The 22,353-nt window shown below is 36.5% G+C and overlaps 2 protein-coding genes across 2 annotated transcripts in view; one reads left to right on the forward strand and one right to left on the reverse strand.

Moving 5' to 3' along the window:
- Positions 1 to 22,353, forward strand: part of FBXO4 (F-box protein 4) — a 326,410-nt gene that overhangs the window by 260,930 nt on the left and 43,127 nt on the right. The window lies entirely within an intron of this gene.
- Positions 13,471 to 13,822, reverse strand: LOC133089654 (cytochrome c-like). The gene has a single exon (XM_061187748.1). It carries the CDS (start codon positions 13,820 to 13,822, stop codon positions 13,505 to 13,507), a length of 318 nt encoding a protein of 105 aa, XP_061043731.1. The 3' UTR covers positions 13,471 to 13,504.

Raw genomic sequence — 22,353 nt, forward strand, 5'->3', positions numbered from 1 at the left:
ACCATATGTGCATGGGTTTATCTCTGGGCTTTCTATCCTGTTCCATTGATGTATATTTCTGTTTCTGTGCCAGTACCATACTGTCTTGATTACTGTAGCTTTGTAGTATAGTGTGAAGTCAGGGAGCCTGATTCCTCCAGCTCTGTTTTTCTTTCTCAAGATTGCTTTGGCTCTTCCGGGTCTTTTGTGTTTCCATACAAATTGTGAAATTTTTTGTTCTAGTTCTGTGAAAGATGCCATTGGTAGTTTGATAGAGATTGCATGAATCTGTAGATTGCTTTGGGTAGTATAGTCATTTTCACAGTATTGATTCTTCCAATACAAGAACATTGTACATCTCTCCATCTGTTTGTATCATCTTTAATTTCTTTCATCAGTGTCTTATAGTTTTCTGCATACAGGTCTTTTGTCTCCTTAGGTAGGTTTATTCCTAGGTATTTTATTATTTTTGTTGCAGTGGTAAATGGGAGTGTGTCCTTAATTTCTCTTTCAGATTTTTCATCATTAGTGTATAGGAATGCAAGAGATTTCTGTGCATTAATTTTGTATCCTGCTACTTTACCAAATTCACTGATTAGCTCTAGTATTTTTCTGGTAGCAGCTTTAGGATTCTCTATGTATAGTATCATGTCATTGCAAACAGTGACAGTTTTAGTTCTTCTTATCTGATTTGGATTCCTTTTATTTCTTTTTCCTCTCTGATTGCTGTGGCTAAAACTTCCAAGACTATGTTGAATAATAGTGGTGAGAGTGGGCCACCTTGTCGTGTTCCTGATCTTAGTGGAAATGGTTTCAGTTTTTTACCATTGCAAATAATGTTGGCTGTGGGTTTGTCATATATGGCCTTTATCATGTTGAGGTAAGTTCCCTCTATGCCTACTTTCTGGGGCATTTTTATCATAAATGGGTGTTGAATTATGTCGAAAGCTTTTTCTGCATATATTAAGATGATCATATGGTTTTTCTCCTTCAGTTTGTTAATGTGGTATATCACATTGATTGATTTGTGTATACTGAAGAATCCTTGCATTCCTGGGATAAACCCCACTTGATCATGGTGTATGATCCTTTTAATGTGCTGTTGGATTCTGTTTGCTAGTATTGTGTTGAGGATTTTTGCATATATGTTCATCAGTGATATTTGCCTGTAGTTTTCTTTTTTTTTTGTGGCATTTTTGCCTGGTTTTTGTATCAGGGTGATGGTGGCTTCGTAGAATGAGTTTGGGATGTTCCTCCCTCTGCTATATTTTGGAAGAGTTTGAGAAGGATAGGTGTTAGCTCTTCTCAAAATGTTTGATAGAATTCGCCTGTGAAGCCATGTGGTCCAGGGCTTTTGTTTGTTGGAAGATTTTTAATCACAGTCTCATTTTCAGTGCTTGTGATTGGTCTGTTTATATTTTCTATTTCTACCTGGTTCAGTCTTGGAACGTTGTGCTTTTCTAAGAAGTTGTTCATTTCTTCCAGGTTGTCCATTTTATTGGCATAGAGTTGCTTGTAGTAATCTCTCATGATCCTTTGTATTTCTGCAGTGCCAGTTGTTACTTTCCTTTTTCCTTTCTAATTCTATTGACTTGTGTCTTCTCCCTTTTTTTCCTTGATGAGTCTGGCTAATGGTTTATCAATTTTGTTTATCTTCTCAAAGAACCAGCTTTTAGTTTTATTGATCTTTGCTATCATTTCCTTCATTTCTCTTTCATTTACTTCTGATCTGATATTTATGAATTCTTTCCTTCTGCTAACTTTGGAGTTTTTCTGTTCTTTCTCTAATTGCTTTAGGTGTAATGTTAGGTTGTTTATTTGAGATGTTTCTTATAACTTAAGGTACGATTGTATTGCTATAAACTTCCCTCTTAGAACTGCTTTTGATGCATCCCATAGGTTTTGGGTTGTCAGGTTTTCATTGTCACTTGTTTCTAGGTATTTTTTAATTTCCTCTTTGGTATCTTCACTGATCTCTTGGTTATTTAGCAGTGTATTGTTTAGCCTCTATGTGTTTGTATTTTTTACAGTTTTCTTTTCCTTTGATTGGTATCTAATCTCATATCGATGTGGTCAGAAAAGATATTTTATTCGACTTCAATTTTGTTAAATTTGCAAAGGCTTGATTTGTGACCTAAGATATGATGTATCCTCGAGAATGTTCCATGAGCACTGGAGAAGAAAGTGTAATCTGCTCTTTTAGGATGGATGTCCTATAAATATCAATCAAGTCCATCTTGTTTAATGTATCATTTAAAGGTTGTGTTTCCTTATTTATTTTCTTTTGGATGATCTGTCCATTGGTGAATGTGGGGTGTTAATGCACACTACTATTATTGTGTTACTGTCGATTTCCTCTTTTATGGCTGTTAGCAGTTGCCTTATGTATTGAGGTGCTCCTATGTTGGGTGCATAAATATTTACAATTATTATATCTTTTTCTTGGATTGATCCCTTTATCATTATGCAGTGTCCTTCTTTGTCTCTTGTTATAGTCTTTATTTTAAAGTCTATTTTGTCTGATATGAGACTTGCTACTCCAACTTTCTTTTGATTTCCATTTGCATGGAATATCTTTTTCCATCCCTTCACTTTCAGTCTGTATGTGTCCCTAGATCTGAAGTGGGTCTGTTGTAGACAACATATATATGGTCTTGTTTTTGTATCCATCCAGCCAGTTGATGTCTTTTGGTTGGAGCATTTAATCCATTTACATTTAAGGTAGTTATCGATATGTATGTTCCTATTATCATTTTCTTAATTGTTTCGGTTTTGTTTTTGTAGGTCTTTTCCTTCTCTTGTGTTTCCTGCCTAGAGAAGTTCCTTTAGCATTTGTTGTAGAGCTGGTTTGGTTCTGCTGAATTCTGTTAGCTTTTCTTGTCTCTAAAGGTTTTAATTTCTCCATCGAATCTGAATGAGATCCTTTCTGGGTAGAGTAATCTTAGCTGTAGGTTTTTCCCTTTCATCACTTTAAATATGTCCTCCCACTCCCTTCTAGCTTGCAGAGTATCTGCTAAAAGATCAATTGTTAACCTTATGGGGATTCCCTTGTATGTTAATTGTTGCTTTTCCCTTGCTGCTTTTAATATTTTTTCTTTGTATTTAATTTTTGATAGTTTGATTACTATTTCTCTTAGTGTGTTTCTCCTTGGATTTATCCTGTATGGGCCTCTCTATGCTTCCTGGACTTGATTGACTATTTCCTTTCCCATATTAGGGAAGTTTTCAACTATAATCTCCTCAAATATTTTCTCAGTCCCTTTTTTTTCTCTTCTTTTTCTGAGACCCCTATAATTCGAATGTTGGTGCGTTTAATGTTGTCCCAGAGGTCTCTGAGATTGTCCTCAATTCTTTTCCTTCTTTTTTCTTTATTCTGCTCTGCAGTAGTTATTTCCACTATGTTATCTTCCAGGTCACTTATCCATTCTTCAGCCACAGTTATTCTGCTATTGATTCCTTCTAGAGAATTTTTAATTTTATTAATTGTGTTGTTCGTCATTGTTTGTTTGCTCTTTAATTCTTCTAGGTCCTTGTTAAACGTTTTTTATATTTTCTCCATTCTATTTCCAAGATATTGTATCATCTTTGCTCTCATTACTCTGAATTCTTTTTCAGGTTGACTGCCTGTTTCCTATTCATTTGTTTGGTCTGGTGGCTTTTTACTTTGCTCCTTCATCTGCTGTGTATTTCTCTGTCTTCTCATTTTGCTTAACTTACTGTGTTTGGGGTCTCCTTTTTGCAGGCTACAGGTTCGTAGTTCCCGTTGTTTTTGGTGTCTGCTACCAGTGGGTAAGGTTGGTTCAGTGGGTTGTGTAGGCTTCTTGGTGGAGGGGAGTCGTGCCTGTGTTCTGGTGGATGAGGCTGGATCTTGTCTTTCTTTGGGCAGGACCGCGTCCGGTGGTGTGTTTTGGGCTGTGTTTGAACTTAGTATGATTTTAGGCAGCCTCTCTGCTAATGGGTGGGGTTGTGTTCCTGTCTTGCTAGTTGTTTGGCATAGGGTGTCCAGCACTGTAGCTTGCTGGTCTTTGAGTGGAGCTGGGTCTTAGCATTGATATGGGGATCTCTGGGAGAGCTTTCGCCATTTGATATTGCATGATACTGGGAGGTCTCTGGTGGACCAATGTCCTGAACTCAGCTCTCCCACCTCAGAGTCTCAGGCCTGACACCCGGCCACACCACCAAGACCCTGTCAGCCACATGGCTCAGAAGAAAAGAGAGAAAAAGAAAGAGAGAAAGAGAGAAAGAAAGAAAGAAAGAAAGGGAGGAAGGAAGAGAGAAAGAATAAAATAAAATAAAGTTATTAAAATGGAAAATTTATTAAAAATAAAAAATTTTAAAGTTTAAAAAAAAAAGAAAGAGAGAGCAAGAAGAGAGCCACCGAACCAAAAAATAAATCCACCAATGATAACAAGCGCTAAAAAGTATACTAAAAAAAAAAAAAAAATGACAGTCAGCACCCTAGGACAAATGGCAAAAGCAAAGCTATATGGACAAAATCACACAAAGAAGCATAAACATACACACTCACAAAAAGAGAAAAAGGAAAAAAAAATGTATATATATATGTATAAAAAAAGAAGAGAGCAACCAAATCAATAAACAAATCAACTAATGATGATAAGCTTTAAATACTAAACTAAGATAAACATAAAACCAGAAACTAATTAGATGCAGAAAGGAAACCCCAAGTCTACATTTGCTCCCAAAGTACACCGCCTCAATTTGGGGATGATTTGTTGTCTATTCAGGTATTCCACAGATGCAGGATGCATCAAGTTGACTGTGGAGATTTAATCTGCTGCTCCTGAGGCCCCTGGGAGAAATTTCCCTTTCTGTTCTTTGTTCGCACAGCTCCTGGGGTTCAGCTTTGGATTTGGCCCTGCCTCTGCGTGCAGGTCACCTGAGAGCAACTATTCCCTGCCCAGACAGGATGGGGTTAAAGGAGCGGCTGATTAGGGAGCTCTGGCTCACTCAAGTTGGGGAGAAGGGAGTGGTACGAAATGCGGGGCGAGCCTGCGGTGTGACGTTGCAACAGCCTGAGGCACGACATGTGTTCTCCCGGGAAAGTTGTCCCTGGATCACAGAACCCTGGCAGTGGCGGGTTGCACAGGCTCCCAAGAGGGGAGGTGTGGATGGTGACCTGTGCTTGAACACAGACTTCTTGTGTCTGCAGCAGCAGCCTTAGCATCTCATGCCCGTCTCTGGTGTCCACACTGATAGCTGCGCCTCGCACCCATCTCTAGAGCTCATTTAGACGGTGCTCTGAATCCCCTCTCCTCATGCACCCCGAAACAATGGTCTCTAGCCTCTTAGGCAGTTCCAGACTTTTCCCCGGACTCCCTCCCAGCTAGCTGTGGCTCACTAGCCCCCTTCAGGCTGTGTTCACATAGCCAACCCCAGTCCTATCCCTAGGATCTGACCTCTGAAGCCCGAGCCTCAGCTCCCAGCCCCCACCCGCCCCAGCAGGTGAGCAGACCAGCCTCTCAGGCTGGTGAGCACTGGTCAGCACCAATCCTCTGTGCGGGAATCTCTCCGCTTTGCCCTCCGCACCCCTGTTGCTGTGCTGTCCTCTGTGGCTCTGAAGCTTCCCACCCACCCACCCCCCATCTCCGCCAGTGAAGGGGTTTCCTAGTGTGTGGAAACTTTTCCTCCTTCACAGCTCCCTCCCCGAGGTGCAGGTCCCATCACTATTCTTTTGTCTTTGTTTCATTTTTTTCTTTTACCCTACCCAGGTACGTGGGCAATTTCTTGCCTTTTGGGAAGTCTGAGGTCTTCTGCCAGTGTTCAGTAGGTGTTCTGTAGGAGTTGTTCCACATGTAGATGTAGTTCTGATGTATTTGTAGGGAGGAAGGTGATCTCCACGTCTTTCTCCTCTGCCATCTTGGAAGCCTATTCATTTGTTTTTACCTTATTTTCCCCTTATATTTGATTTTAACTTTTTCTTTATATATATATATATATATATACATATATTTTTATATCTTTATTGGAGTATAATTGCTTTACAATGTTGTGTTCATTTCTTCTGTACAACAAAGTGAATCATGTATATGTATACATATATCCCCATATCCCCTCCCTCTTGAGCCTCCATCCCACCCTCCCTATCCCATCCCTCTAGGTCGTCACAAAGCATCGAGTTGATCTCCCTGTGTTATTCAGCAGCTTCCCACTAGCCATCCATTTTACATGTGGTAGTGTATATATGCCAATGTACTCTCTCACTTCGTTCCAGCTTCCCCTTCCCTGCCTGTGTCTTCGAGTCCATTCTCTACATCAGCGTCTTTATTCCTGCCCTGCCACTAGGTTCATCAGTACTGTTTTTCTAGATTCCATATATCTGTGTTAGCATATGGTATTTGTTTTTCTCTTTCTGACTTACTTCACTCTATAAGTGATGGACTGTAGGTCCATCCACCTCATTACAAATAACTCAATTTCATTCCTTTTTATGGCTGAGTAAGTTTTAGCTTTTTCAAATATTTAAAAGAATAATATGATTCAAAATACCAAACTATATTAAAAGGAATACTTGAAGAGGTTACATTCCCTTTTCCTTTCATCTCATCTCCACACACTCCATGTAGATGACCAATTTCATTAGTTTCTGGTTTAACATTTTTTTCCAGTTCTCTAACCTTTTGTTTGGCCGTGTCCTTGCATCCACCTATTGAGTTCTTAATTTCATTTATTGTATCTTTAAATTCCAGTGTTTGTGTGGACATTTAAAAATTAGATTCTACTTCTTGGCTGAAATTTTTCATCTTCTCCTGTATTTTCTTGAATGTATTAATAATATTCAATATCCCTGTGTAATAACTTCAATATCTGGATCTCCTATAGATCTTTCTCCTAGTTTTCAGTCATTTGGTCTTGTCTTCTGGTATGTCCAAAGCAATGAAAGACATCAAACCGGAGATTGAAGAGACACTAAGAAATAAAAATAAAATCACACTTTAGGCACATCATAGTCAAACTGCTGAACAACAAAGATGGTTTAGATTGAACGCAGGACCTTGCTTATAAAGAAGCATTTCAAAGTCAGAGATCCTATCTTTCTCCAGAGAGAATTTGCTCTTATTTCTGGGTTGCAGCTTATCTAGGGCAAGTTACCATAATCCCATCAGAGACTACCGTGCTTCAAGGCTCTATTTCAGTTTTTTTGAGGGCTGATCTATCTCTGATTCTCCTACTCTTAGGATCCAGTCTTCTGGGGTCTCAAATGCAATATACTGGGGTATATGCCAAGGCGCTCCTAATTTGGCAAAACTTGAACTCTAAAATTGTGTCACTAAAACTCTAAGACTGCCAAAAACTCTACTCAGCTTTTCAACCTTCCAGTTTTAGGAGAAAAGAAAGGTCACATGGTTTGGTTAACTTCTTTTTACTTACCTTCTATATCATATCTTGGCTTCTTAAGTCTTGATAGTAGTAGTAGTAGTTCTCTAATGCCTTCAAACATTAAACAAAATTTTTAGTTGTTCTCTCCAGGAGGGTTAGTCTTTTATAAGCTAATCCAGCAAGACCATAATGAGAACCCTTAAGACAATATTTTAATGATGTGAATTCTTTCTAGGTTTAATTTTGTATTAAATATTAACCAATTAATATAGTACTAAGAATTTTTTATGGTGGGAGAATGAAGGGAAACTTTACAAAATAATACTGGGAATCATCTGGAAGATTAAACATCTGAGAATTGATGTGAAAAAATTTTAAAGGAGGCAGTAACAAACTTGGGATGTAGTTTATCTAATCCTGCCATAGTTTAAATATTTTGATGGAGTTAGAAAAATGGAAGCAGTTTGATACTGGAGATCAAACAGGTAGATTAATAGAACAGAATTCAGAAATAGATCTAAAATAAAAGTAGAAATTCTAATTTTATATTCCTGTTGGTTCTGTTTCCCTGAAGAACCCTGACTAATATAGATTTTGGTATCTGGAAGTGGAGTGCTGCTGTAACAAATACCTAAAATTGTGAAAGTGGCTTTGGAACTGGGTAATGGGTAGAGACTGGAAAAGTTTGAGGTGCATATTAGAATACAACCTACATTCCCTTTAAAGGGCTGTTGGTAGAAATATGAATGATGAGTTCTTCTGGTGAAGTCTCTGATAGAATTCAGGAACATGTTAGTGGAAACTGGAGGAAAGAGGATCCTTGTTATAGAATGGGAAAGTACTTGGCTTATTTGTATTCCAGTGTTTTGTGGAAGGTAGAACCTGTAAGCAATTAAATTTGATATTTAGCTGAGAAGACTTTTAAGCAAAGTATTGAAAGCACTGCCTGGTTTTTCATTGCTGCTCATAGTAAAGTGTGAGAGGAATGAGGTAAATTGAAAAAGAAATTGTCATGAAAAATGGAACCAAAACTTGAAAATTTAGAAAATTCTGTGTTTCCATATTGCAAAAATGGATAAAGTGTGTACTAGAGGGAAAATCAAGGGTATGGCTGGATAATCATTTGCTCTAAAGAGATTATGAGTGTGATTTATGGAACCAACCAATCAACCATCTCAGCAGAAATGCTGCCAACTTGGAATGAAAGGGAAGGAGACAGGACAAAACGAAGTTTTCTCTGGCTGCCTCAGCATCCCCTTTGACCTAGCATTTACAATACCAGAAACGTACACTCTACATATGAGAAAGAGAAAAGCAGCTCCTGAAATCCCAACTGACACGTAGCTAGAACTCTGTGTTGTTAGGAGTTGGCCTGATGCTCACAGCTAGCTCATGTTCTCCTGTGGGACATACACATTCTCACAAAATACCAAAGTTGGACAAGGTCATTCTGAGAACTTGATAAAATGAGGCAAAATAAAGCTACTTTATAATTTTGTCTAAGTGTAGACAAAAACTATCACTGTGCAAAACACAAAATACCAAATATCCCCCTCTCCCAGCTAATATAAGTGACTGCTGCTTCTTACCCACCTATAACTTTAACTTCTTTCCGGTAAGCCCTTTCCGTAGATAAGATTTGTTGAAATACCCAGCCACAGAATTATTCACGATTTTTGACAGCACCCAGTCTAGAGCTAATCCCCCTTCTTTGGACCTCCTACAAAATCACCCATGGTATGTTTTCTCCCTCACTGCAATGAGTAATAAACTCAATTTTTTGACCTGTATATATATTCCTGGTGGTCTTTGGCTGGAGGTAAATGACAGATATTAGTCAAGAGTACATCAAGTAGAATGATATTCACTACAGTAATGTTTATAAAGCAAAATACTGTAAAATAAACTAAAGGTCCATCAGTTGGGGACTGATAAAATAAATTCCAGTACCCCTTTTGAATGGAATATCATGTAGCTATTTAAAAGAATGAGGTAAATCTATGTGTGCTGATATAGAAAGATCTCTAAGTTATCAAGTGATAAAGCCAAGTACAGAAAAATGTGGACATTATGGTTCAATTTTAGAAAGTAATTAAGTGTTTCAAACACTTATATACATGATAGCATTTTACTGGTTCCAGAACCCTTGAAGTGCTCTCATTTTTGTGTATTATATCAATTAATATTTGCCATTTTAGAAATTAGAATTGCAAATTTTAAAAATCTATATATTATTTCATTTAAAAATAACAATATGAAACCCAACACGTGTTATACATATTTTATGAAAAATAATTATTTTTCCAAAACAAGAAATAAATTAGTGAGAAGTGTCATTATTTTACATTTTTGTAAATTATATTAATATCTGTCTTAATAGAAGACAAATTGATTCAAATATCTGCTTTTGTATTAAATTTGTTGCAATATAACATTTTGTTTGAAATATTGGAAGAAAACTTGGCCTCACAGAGATATGTAGTTTGAAAAAGAGCAGAATATTTTAATAACCATTTCAGATAGTTATTATATTCTTTTTTTTTAATTTAATTTTATTTACTTATTTTTTAAACAGCAGGTTTTTATAAGTTATCTATTTTATACGTATTAGTGTATATATGTCAATCCCAACTCCCAATTCATCCCACCACCACCACCACCCGACCCCACCCCCACTTTCCTCCCTTGGTGTCTATACGTTTGTTCTCTACAACTGTGTCTTTATTTCTGCCTTGCAAACCAGTTCATCTGTAACATTTTTCTAGATTCCACATATATGTGTTAATATAAGATATTTGTTTTTCTCTTTCTTACTTCTTTCTGACAGTCTCTAAGTCCATCCATGTCTATACAAATGACCCAGTTTCATTCCTTTTTATAGCTGAGTAATATTCCATTGTGTATATATATATATATATATATATATATATATATATATATATATATATACCACATCTTCTTTATCCACTCATCTGTTGATGGGCATTTAGGTTGCTTCCATAACCTGTTTATTGTAAGTAGTGCTGCAATGAACATTGGGGTGCATGTGTCTTTTTGATTTATGGTTTTCTCTGGGTATATGCCCAGTAGTGGGATAGCTGGGTCATATGGTAATTCTATTTTTAGTTTTTTAAGGAACCTCCATACTGTTCTCCATAGTGGCTGTATCAATTTACATTCCCACCAACAGTGCAAGAGGGTTCCCTTTTCTCCACACCCTCTCCAGCATTTGTTGTTTGTAGATTTTTCTGATGATGTCCATTCTAACTGGTGTGAGGTGATACCTTATTGTAGTTTTGATTTGCATTTCTCTAATAATTAGTGATGTTGAGCAGCTTTTCATGTGCCTCTTGGCCATCTGTATGTCTTCTTTGGAGAAATGTCTATTTAGGTCTTCCACCCAATTTTTGATTGGGTTGTTTGTTTTTTTGATATTGAGATGCATGAGCTGTTTATATATTTTGGAGATTAATCCTTTGTCCATTGTTTCTTTTGCAAATATTTTCTCCCATTCTGAGGGTTGTCTTTTCATCTTGTTTATGGTTTCCTTTGCTGTGCAAAAGCTTTTAAGTTTCATTAGGTCCCATTTGTTTACTTTTGTTTTTATTTCCATTACTCTAGGAGGTGGATCAAAAAAGATCTTGCTGTGATTCATGTCAAAGAGTGTTCTTCCTATGTGTTCCTCTAAGAGTTTTATAGTGTCGGTCTTACAGTTAGGTCTTTAATCCATTTTGAGTTTATTTTTGTGTATGGTGTTAAGGAGTGTTCTAATTTCATTCTTTTACATGTTGCTGTCCAGTTTTCCCAGCACAACTTATTGAAGAGACTGTCTTTTCTCCATTGTATATCCTTGCCTCCTTTGTCATAGAATAGTTGACCATAAGTGCATGGGTTTACCTCTGGGGTTTCTATCCTGTTCCATTGATCTATATTTCTGTTTTTGTGCCAGTACCATATTGTCTTGATTACTGTACTTTTCTAGTATAGTCTTAAGTCAGGGAGTCTGATTCCTCCAGCTCTGTTGTCTTCCCTCAAGATTGCTTTAGCTATTTATGGTCTTTTGTGTCTCCATACAAATTTGAAGATTTTTTGTTCTAGTTCTGTAAAAAATGCCATTGGCAATTTGATAGGGATTGCATTGAAGCTGTAGATTGCTTTGGGTAGTATAGTCATTTTCACAATATTGATTCTTCCAATCCAAGAACATGGTATGTCTCTCCATCTATCTGTGTCATCCTTGATTTCTTTCATCAGTGTTTTATAGTTTTCTGAGTACAGGTCTTTTACCTCCTTAGGTAGGTTTATTCCTAGGTATTTTATTCTTTTTGTTGCAATGGTGAATGGGATTCTTTCATTAGTTTCTTTTTCTGATCTTTTGTTGTTCGTGTATAGGAAAGCAAGAGATTTCTGTGCATTAATTTTGTATCCTGCAATTTTACCAAATTCATTGATTAGCTCTAATAATTTTCTGGTAGCATCTTTAGGATCTTCTATGTATAGTATCATGTCATCTGCAAACAGTGACAGTTTTACTTCTTCTTTTCCAATTTGAATTCTTTTATTTCTTTTTCTTCTCTGTTTGCCGTGGCTAGGACTTCCAAAACTATGTTGAATAATAGTGGTGAGAGTGGACATCTTGTCTTCTTCCTGATCTTAGAGGAAATGCTTTCAGTTTTTCACCATTGCAAATGATGTTTGCTATGGGTTTGTTGTATATGGCCTTTATTATGCTGAGGTATGTTCCCTCTATGCCCACTTTCTGGAAAGTTTTTATTAGAAATGGGTGTTGGATTTTGTTGAAAGCTTTTTCTGCATCTATTGATATGATCATATGTTTTTATTGTTCAATTTGTTAATATGGTGTATCACATAGATCGATTTGCATATATAGAAGAATCCTTGCATCCCTTGGATAAAACCCACTTGATCATGGTATATGATCCTTTTATTGTGTTGTTGGATTCTGTTTGCTAGTATTTTGTTGAGGATTTTTGCATCTATATTCATCAGTGATATTGGTCTGTAATTTTCTTTTTTTTGTACTATCTCGGTACTAGCTCTTCTCTAGATGTTTGATAGGATTCACCTGTGAAGCCATCTGGTCCAAGGATTTTGTTTGTTGGAAGATTTTTAATCACAGTTTCAATTTCATTACTTGTGATTGGTCTGTTTATATTTTCTATTTCTTCCTGGTTCAGTCTTGGAAGGTTATACCTTTCTAAGAATTTGTCCATTTCTTCCAGGTTGTCCATTTTATTGGCATAGAGTTACTTCTAGTAGTCTCTTCGGTTGCTTTGTATTTCTGCAGTGTCATTTGTAACTTCTCCTTTTTCATTTCTAAATTTATTGATTTGAGTCCTCTACCTCTTTTTCTTGATGAGTCTGGCTAAAGGTTTATCAATTTTGTTTATCTTCTCAAAGAACCGCTTTTAGTTTTATTGATCTTTGCTATTGTTTTCTTTGTTTCTATTGCATTTATTTCTGCTCTAATCTTTATGATTTCTTTCCTTCTACTAACTTTGGGTTTTGTTTGTTCTTCTTTCTCTAGTTCCTTTAGGTGTAAGGTTAGATTGTTTATTTGAGATTTTTCTTGTTTCTTGAGGTAGGACTGTATTGCTATTAACTCCCCTCTTAGAACTGCTTTTGCCACATCCCACAGATTTTTTTTTTAAGATGGAGAATTTTAATTAAATTGGCATAGTTAAGACCAAAAAGATAAAGTGGACATTGTCAGTGTATCTTCAACCCTTGCCTTAACAGGTGAATGAACACAACTTGAAACACAGGTGAATCTTGCTGGTCTATGAGACAGTGAAGGGAGCTTCTCAATATTTAAATATATTAATATAACCAGTTATAGAAATCTAAATATAAAACCAATCTCCTATAGGGTTTGAGAAGGCATTCACCATATCCCTGAAAAGTTTAACATTCCTTATTCAAGTTTAATCATCTCTTTAGATGGGGAAAACAGTGATAGTGCTTGCTGAACCAGAATTACTATCAAAATTCAAAAAGCTGACCATATTCATTTAGCCACAAGCCAATCTTATTTAAATCAGGACAGAAATATTACATCAACTATTCATGATCTGAATTCTAGTGTATGAGATCAATTTAAATATGGTACACATAAAAAGTCATGAGACATGTGTTTCATAATAAATAAGGCAGTGGCCAACTATTACTCATTAGTAGCTTTTTTGAGATAAGCTATCAAGTCTGCCCTTTCTCCCTTCTTCTTAATGCCAGCGAAGATCATTTTTGTTCCAGGGATGTACTTCTTGGGAGTCTCCAAATACTCCATCAGCGTCTCCTCTCCCCAGGTGATGCCTTTGTTCTTGTTGGCATCTGTGTAAGAGAATCCGACAGCCTGACCTGTCTTTCGCCCAAACAGACCATGGAGATTTGGCCCAGTCTTGTGCTTGCCTCCCTTTTCCACAGTATGGGACTGGGCACATTTCTGAACAAAAATCTTCTTGCCCTTCTCAACATCACCCATTTTTAAATCGTTCTTTCTCCGTGTACGACTAAGACGTTCCCGCTCGCAAGCCGAATGTCCTGCTCTCTAATCCCCCATCCCATAGATTTTGGATCGTGTTTTCTTTGTTATTTGTCTCTAGGTATTTTTTGATTTCCTCATTGATTTCTTCTGTGATCTCTTGGTTATTTAGTAACGTATTATTTAGCCTCCATGTGTTTGTGTTTTTTACGTTTTTTCCCTGTAATTAATTTCTAATCTCATAGTGTTGTGGTTGGAAAAGATGCTTGATATGATTTCAATTTTCTTAAATTTACCGAGGCTTGATTTCTGACCCAAGTTGTGATCTACCCTGGACAATGTTCTGTGTGCACTTGAGAAGAAAGTGTAATCTGCTGTTTATGGGTGGAATGTCCTATAAATATCAATTAAATCTATCTGGTCTATTGTGTCATTTAAAGTTTGTGTTTTCTTATTAGTTCTTCTGTCTGGGTGATCTGTCCATTGGTGTGAGGTGTTAAAGTCCCCCACTGTTACTGTGTTACTATCAGTTTCCTCTTTTATAGCTGTTAGCATTTGCCTTATATATTGAGGTGCTCCTATGTTGGGTGCATATATATTTATAATTGTTATATCTTCTTCTTGGATTGATCCCTTGATCATTATGTAGTGTCCTTCCTTGTCTCTTCTAACATTCTTTATTTAATAGTCTATTTTATCTGATATGAGAATTGCTACTCCAGCTTTCTTTTGATTTCCATTTGCATGGAATATCTTTTTCCATCCCCTCACTTTCAATCTATATATGTCCCTAGGTCTGAAGTGGGTCTATTGTAGACAGCATATATATGAGTCTTGTTTTTGTATCCATTCAGCGAGCCTGTGTCTTTTCATTGGAGCATTTAATCCATTCATATTTAAGGTAATTATTGATATGTATGTTCCTATGACCATTTTTAAAATTGTTTTGGGTTTGTTTTTGTAGGTCCTTTTCTTCTCTTGTGTTTCCCAATTAGAGAAGTTCCGTTAGCATTTGTTATAGAGCTGGTTTGGTGGTGCTGAATTCTCTTAGCTTTCTTTTTTTTTAAACATCTTTATTGGAGTATAATTGCTTTACAATGGTGTGTTAGTTGATACTGTATAACAAAGTGAATCAGCTATATGTATACATATATCCCCCAATCCCCTCCCTCTTGCGTCTCCCTCCCACCCTCCCTATCCCACCCCTCTAGGTGGTTACAAAGTACCGAGCTGATCTCCCTGTGCTATGTGGCTGCTTCCCACTAGCTATCTATTTTACATTTGGTAGTGTATATATGTCCATGCCACTCTCTCACTTCGTCCCAGCTTACACTTCCCCCTCCCTGTGTCCTCAAGTCCATTCTCTACATCTGCATCTTTATTCCTGTCCTGCCCCTAGGTTCTTCAGAACCTTTTTTTTTTTAGATTCCATATATATATATATATATATATATATATATGTGTTAGCATACAGTATTTGTTTTTCTCTTTCTGACTTACTTCACTCTGTATGACAGACTCTAAGTCCATCCACCTCACTACAAATAACTCAATTTCATTTCTTTTCATGGCTGAGTAATATTCCATTATATATATGTGCCTCTCTTAGCTTTTGCTTGTCTGTAAATCTTTTGATTTCTCCATCAAAGCTGAATGAGATCCTTTCCGGGAAGAGTAATCTTGATTGTAAGTTCTTCCCTTTCATCACTTTAAATATATCATGCCACTCCCTTCTGGCTTGTAGAGTTTCTGCTGAGAAATCAGCTGTTAACCTTATGGTAGTTCCCTTGTATGTTATTTGTCGTTTTTCCCTTGTTGCTTTTAATCATTTTTCTTTGTCTTTAATTTTTGTCAGTTTGATTACTATGTGTCTTGATGTGTTTCTCCTTGGGTTTATCCGTCCTGGGACTCTCTATTCTTCTTGGGTTTGGGTGGCTATTTCCTCTCCCATGTTAGGGAAGTTTTCCTCTATAATCTCTTCAGATATTTTCTCAGGTCCTTTCTCTCTCTCTTCTCCTTCTGGGACCCCTATAATGCAAATGTGGGTGCATTTAATGTTGTCCCAGAGGTCTCTTAGGCTGTCTTCATTTCTTTTCATTCTTTTTTCTTTATTCTGTTCTGCGGCAGTGAATTCCACCGTTCTGTCTTCCAGGTCACTTATCCATTCTTCTGCCCCAGTTATTCTGCTACTGATTCCTTCTAGTGTATTTTTCATTTCAGTTATCGTATTGTTCATCTCTGTTTGTTTGTTCTGTAATTCTTCTAGGTGTTTGTTCTTTAATTCTTCTAGGTCTTGGTAAACATTTCTTGCATCTTCTCAATCTTTGCCTCCATTCTTTTTCCGAGGTCCTGGATCATCTTCACTATCATTATTCTGAATTCTTTTTCTGGAACGTTGCCTATCTCCACTTCATTTAGTTGTTTTTCTGGGGTTTTATCTTGTTCCTTCATCTGGTACATAGTCCTCTGCATTTTCATTTTGTCTATCTTTCTGTGAATGTGTTTTTCATTCCACAGGCTGCAGGATTGTAGTTCTTCTTGCTTCTGCTGTCTGCCCTCTGGTGGATTACGCTATCTAAGAGGCTTGTGCAAGCTTCCTCTATGATATTTTTTTTGGTACTATTCTAAAACTTGATAAATTTTTCCTATTCCATTACATTAAAGTCCTCCAGTCTACCTCTCACTTTGAGTATATCTTTTATCCATGCATGATTCTGTCAATCAAGCATTAGTCATTTGGAAAATATTCACTGTGTCATGCAGATCTTCCAAATGTTGACATATTTTATACAACACAAAAAATTGCTACATTTAGCACTGATCTCATAAAAAATTCTTTAAATATTGGTAGGCTATTATGCTGATAGTGGCAGACACATATTTTGCAAAATTCTAATTTTCTCCTGTAACCTTGAATTTTATCACTGGCAATAAATACTGTCAGTTGTTATCTGTGAAGTGATAATCTGAATTACCATAATTTGTTTTAGTCTTTTTCCAAGTAAAAATAATTACTTGAAAAAAATGGCTTGTTTATCTCAAAATTCAAAAATTGTACTTTCCTTGAATAGTCATCAGTTTTGGTATGTGGTAGAGGTGCTTTATGTGTAATGTCCATTTTTTTCACATAGAATGGTAAAAAATTGTGTGATCATAGGTTAAGATTTAATAAATTATTTTGTTTTTGTTTTTTACTACTTCATCAAGAATATTCTTAAATAAAACTTTTTCTTTTTCCTGTGAATACATGGCAATGAAGAATATAATTATTACTTTAGGTACTTCTGCCTGATTCATGTTGAGGTGCCAGCAGTTTTACTGACCACTGTTTTTGCACTCTCAGTGCAAGTGTAAACACAGTAACAAAGGTAAATAACATTTTAATATCATCATGAAAATAGGTTTGATCTAAATGGGTCTTGGCTGGAGTTCCCAGAGGGGTATGCGACCACACTCTCTGAAATGCTACATCAGAATATCAATTAAAACTAGGGAATGGACACAGTTATATCACACCATTTAAACTGAAGTATTCAAAAGTAAATAATAGATTATAAATTCGATTAAATGGGTAGAAAATTATACCATACACAGAGCTTCTTAACTTTAATGAACCCCTGAAAATACACACAGATGTAAAATTTGCATACAGCCTCCTGGAAATGATCTGTGGATCCCAGGTTAAAAACCTGTCCATAGGTACTAAGCATTACTCTTCATAATTTTTTCTCTCTCAATTTCATTTTAGCTTAGACCACCCTGCCTCTGTCTAAAAGTTAAAATCTCAGTGTTTCATAAGTGCTGTTAAAAACATACTCAACTTTTGCAATTTCTCTTTTTGTTGAATCAACTTCCAGCAGGGAGATGCAGCCTCCTTTTGTGTTCTCCCAACTTTGCTTCAGTCCTCCTTACTTAGCAATGACCCTGTGGTGCCTTTCTTTACTGTCATAATCACTGAAAAGGGCAATTTCACACTGCCTCAAATTGTTACAATGCTTGTTGTCAACATTTAACACTAATCCCTAAGTTTCATTTTTCTCAATTGCCTACCATTTCACCTCAATACCTAAATCCACTCCATCAGGGTTAAAGCTGATAAACAGTAAGTCCGTGTTCAGCCTAAGTCATAACTGTAAATTAAGAAATAACATTTTCTATGAAAGTAATGCACGAGGCATAAGCATTTGCATTAGAAAGGATTACAGAAAGTACACGTATAAAAGTTAATGGCTGTGCATTGTGCCAATCCTTTTCAGTTAAGAGGACATATTATAGAGTCTAAAGCTTCCACAAGGTTCTCAAAAATAGTGGGGAAAAAGTAAAATCAGAGAACTCTACATACATATGAAGGAAGATCAAGACTTCAGGATGAAACAAAGTTCATCAAATATGGCTCTTTCCCACTTTTCTCTATTTTCCAAATGTTTTATAAACAGCATTAATTTTTACAGAAAGTTGCTTTAATTATAAGATACCATTTTTTGGGTAAAAGATTGAGATCTTCATTCAGACTATTTGGAGTTTTCCAAAATAATATAATAATATCTCCCCAAATAGCAGGAGATTCTTATCTGGACTTCATGTGGCATATTTCTTCTTTAAAAGAAAGTTAATCTTTAAAAATATTAAGGGACTTTTGGATTCTGTCTGCAATGTTACATAATACCTTTTCTGTTCTCTGTTGCCTTTTTTTTGAGCAAAAAAAAAAAATCTTTAAAAGAAAGGAAACAAAGGAATGTATTTGACTTTTTGTTTTCTACAGAAGCCTGGTGTTAACATGATTCAATAAGAATTTATGAGACTCTTGCTAGACACAAGATACTTTGCTAGGACCCATAGGAAATGAACAAGATTCCTGCTCTGTAGGTCATAAAATATGGAAAGAGAGACATATATGTTTAAAAAAAGTATGAGGTAACCTGAAATATGATAAATTTTAATAAAAATGCAAAGTTCATGGAAACAGAAAGTATCAGATAAATTCTATTTGAGGCATCACTGAAAGAGTCATGGAAAAAATGGAATTTGGGGAGGAAATTCTAGGTGAAAGTAGTGGATGTAGGGAAAGTGTTGGGAGTGTTAAATGAAGTCCTTCAGTTGAGAGAACTGGGTAAGGGGAAAATCAGAGAGGGTAAGACAATGTGTATGAGGGGAGCCCTCCTCACCTTGCCTTGTCCTACATTCTCAGCCTTATCTCCTATTGCCCTTCCTTTCGCTCTCTCATTCCAGCTACTCCAGGCTTTTTTGAGTTCCCTAAACTCAGATGGTCCTCTGGCCACATGGACTTTTCCCATGCTGTTCCCTTTGTTGCATGTTTTTGCCTGGCTAAATCCTACCTATTTTGCAGATCTCAGCCCACTTCCTATCCTTAAGGAAGTCTTTTCTGATTCATCTAACTAGATTATATTATACCCACTCATAGTATGCTATCATTTTCCTTTGTAACACTTAACACTTAAAATGCAACTTTATAAGGATGTATGATATTTTCATTAATGCCTGTCTTTCACCAGAGTAAGAATTCCAAGAAGTAGGAATGGTGAGCACTTGTGTTCATCCTTTTATCTCCAGGTCAGAGCACAGTACCTGGCACATAGCAAACATACAATAAATACTTATTGAATGAATGATGAATGAAGGTGGAAATGAACTAATGATGTACAAAAAGAGGGAAGGTATGCAAGGTGACACAGTTTGCCCACTCCTACAAAAATAATGTGAATATGAAAAACAAAACATTTGCTTTTGAGTTGTGAATTTAACTACGTGTTTTTCAAGTGTTTACAACTGGTTTCCAGTGTTCTCTTGAAAAATTCATAGTTTGCAATTTTGCCATTGTGCTACGATGCAAGGAATTTGGATCAAATAATTAATGAGTACCCATGGGAGATAAAACCCTGTGGCATAATTTAAAAGTTTCACTTATTTTGAGGAAAGTTTAGAATCTCCTGATTTACAAGAAAACACAGGTCAAGTCTTTCCCACCTACCCCAGAAGAGCACAGGGCAGGCACACCATGAATGCTTACTATTTGTCAACTGGAAACATCCTCCTGTATGAGCCCCTCAGCAACTCTGATTCTTGACCTGCCTGATTCTTCACCCATTCCATTTTGCCCCCATCAGATTGAGTAACACCGCCTCTTTAGCTATGTGCTCCCTGACCCCCAGCGTGAGGTGGGGAACTTCTGCATGCAGCTCAGACCTGGAGAATGGGCTTGTGGAACCAGAAGATTTAGTACTCCAACCCAATACTCCAAATTGCCAGTATAATCCAAGACCTATAAAAATGTGATTAAAAGTGTCCTGATTGGTCTATGCTGGACCACCTAACAAGAGAGGAGGGGAAGAGAGATGACCCCAGTCCTTAAGAACCATTTGAATATGGCAGACAAGAATGCAAGAGAAACAGCTGGGAACTTCTAAGAGCTACACTTCCACAGTTTTAGGAAATGAAATGTTTTGAAAACATGTATCAAGGCAAGCCTAGTTACCCATTTAGTGAACCTGGGCCACACCCAATTTGTTTAGAAACTTAAGCAGTAGCTCTGAAATGTGGTTATATATGTAAATAGCCTGGAGTTTTTCCAATTATACATGCTTGGGTCCACCCAGAGAAAGGAGTCTGATTCTATGACGATGGGGGCTAGGTATGTGTGTGTGTGTAAATATACATATATATGTATATATATACATATGCACATATATATTTTATTAAATATTAAATTTATTTTATTTCTTAGAAATAATTCTACATCAAATGTCAATACATAATTTATCATTATCATGAAAAGTTATTCTGGAATAAGAGGGAAAGACAATCTCAAAATTCACTGATCAATTATCAGGATGTTCCAAAGACCAAATCAACCTCATGTTCACCTTGCTCATCTGCAGAACTCAATAATATTAATATAGCCAAATTTGCCTCACAACTATATATATATTTATTTAAAAATTATCTTTGAGATGTGATGTTGGCTTATTGTTATTTTTATTGAAGTACAGTTGATTTACAATGTTGTGTTAGTTTCAGGTGCACAGCACAGTGACTCAGCCATATATATATATACATATACATATATACATATGTATATATATATTTTTGAAAAATCTTCTCAGGACATCTGAATATTATCCCTACTTAAATACTAGACTTGAACAGATTAGAGGTACTGAATATAAATCTCATCCATCTGCCCAAGGAAAATAGTCTAGATTGTATTTACCAATGGGGAAAAAGAAGATCTGTATCATTTGGATTATTATGTAAGAGACTAGGAAAGAAGGAAGAAAAGTAGTGTTACCATTGGAATCCCCTGAGTGGGACCAGGCATTGAATGTATAAGTCTCTAGGTCCAGATATTTCTCTTGTGTGAGGGGGTGGAATCGGGGAGGTGGTGAGAGGCAAGGGAATGACCTTTAGTGTAACCCCCCGTTTATAATTCCTTTTGGATAGCAACAGTAAAGAAAAGGTCATTTGAGCAGTTCGGGTGGGACAAGGACTTTCTTTACGGTGATAGCAGCAGGGATACCATAGCCATCACTGGTGACAACAAAAATTTGGTAACAGAGCACCTGTTGTTTTCCCATGGCCACTCCTGGTCCACAGATCTTAGGGAAACTAAAGTAGCAGTCACAGCTTCTATACCAAAGAAGCTGTTATTTGGAAGCAAGGCTCTACATTGGGCATTGGGGAAGTGATTCACTGGAATCGTGGCGTTATTGCAAGCTTTCCCAAGCAATTCAGTTTCCTTATATTCTTCTTGGTAGAAGAAAGTATCCACCAATAAAATTTGAGGAAAGGGCTAATCTCCCACAGTCTTGCTACATGTTTTATAATGAAAGCCAGTGTCAAATAAAGTTTTCCACACATATAACATTTATTAAATATTTATTAAGAAGGCAAGTATCACAGTTAATAAATATATTCTGTAAGCTTGATGAAGTTCCATTTCTATGTCATCTAAGTTACTTAAGCATACTTGGTATTAGAGATTCATATGAGGCAGATTCCCAAGTCTGTGTCCTCTAGTGGGCATGAGGCAAACAGATATACCCAGACAGCTGGATATAGGATCTATTAGGGATCAAGCCGTGGGTGATGTTCTTAATGGGTACAGGATACAGACCTTGCTGAATCCTTCTGTCTAGATAATGCAAGATTGGAAATGCCTCATTTCACCAACAAGAGCTACATATAACATCCATTACGTTATTTAGCAAGACGTTGGTTTCAGCAATAAAACCTATTTTTTTTACATTCAGTATGTTAAACATATCGATAAATTTATTGATAACCAGCGTGGCTTCTGGTACTTGACACAATGCTGGCTGACCTCTCCTAAACAGTACATTCTTGATCACATGCTAACTGACTACCTCTAGATATAAAATTTTAACTGGTCCCTGTATAATATTATACTGTCTATAACAAAGTATTTTAAAATAAATTTCCTATATTGATTTAGGAGTCTTTCGTTTTTCCAGTGAGGAGTAAACCTAAATACCTAGGATGGAGGCTTATTTTAT

This window comes from Eubalaena glacialis, chromosome 4 (assembly GCF_028564815.1).
Source record: "Eubalaena glacialis isolate mEubGla1 chromosome 4, mEubGla1.1.hap2.+ XY, whole genome shotgun sequence".
NCBI classification, from domain to species: domain Eukaryota; kingdom Metazoa; phylum Chordata; class Mammalia; order Artiodactyla; family Balaenidae; genus Eubalaena; species Eubalaena glacialis.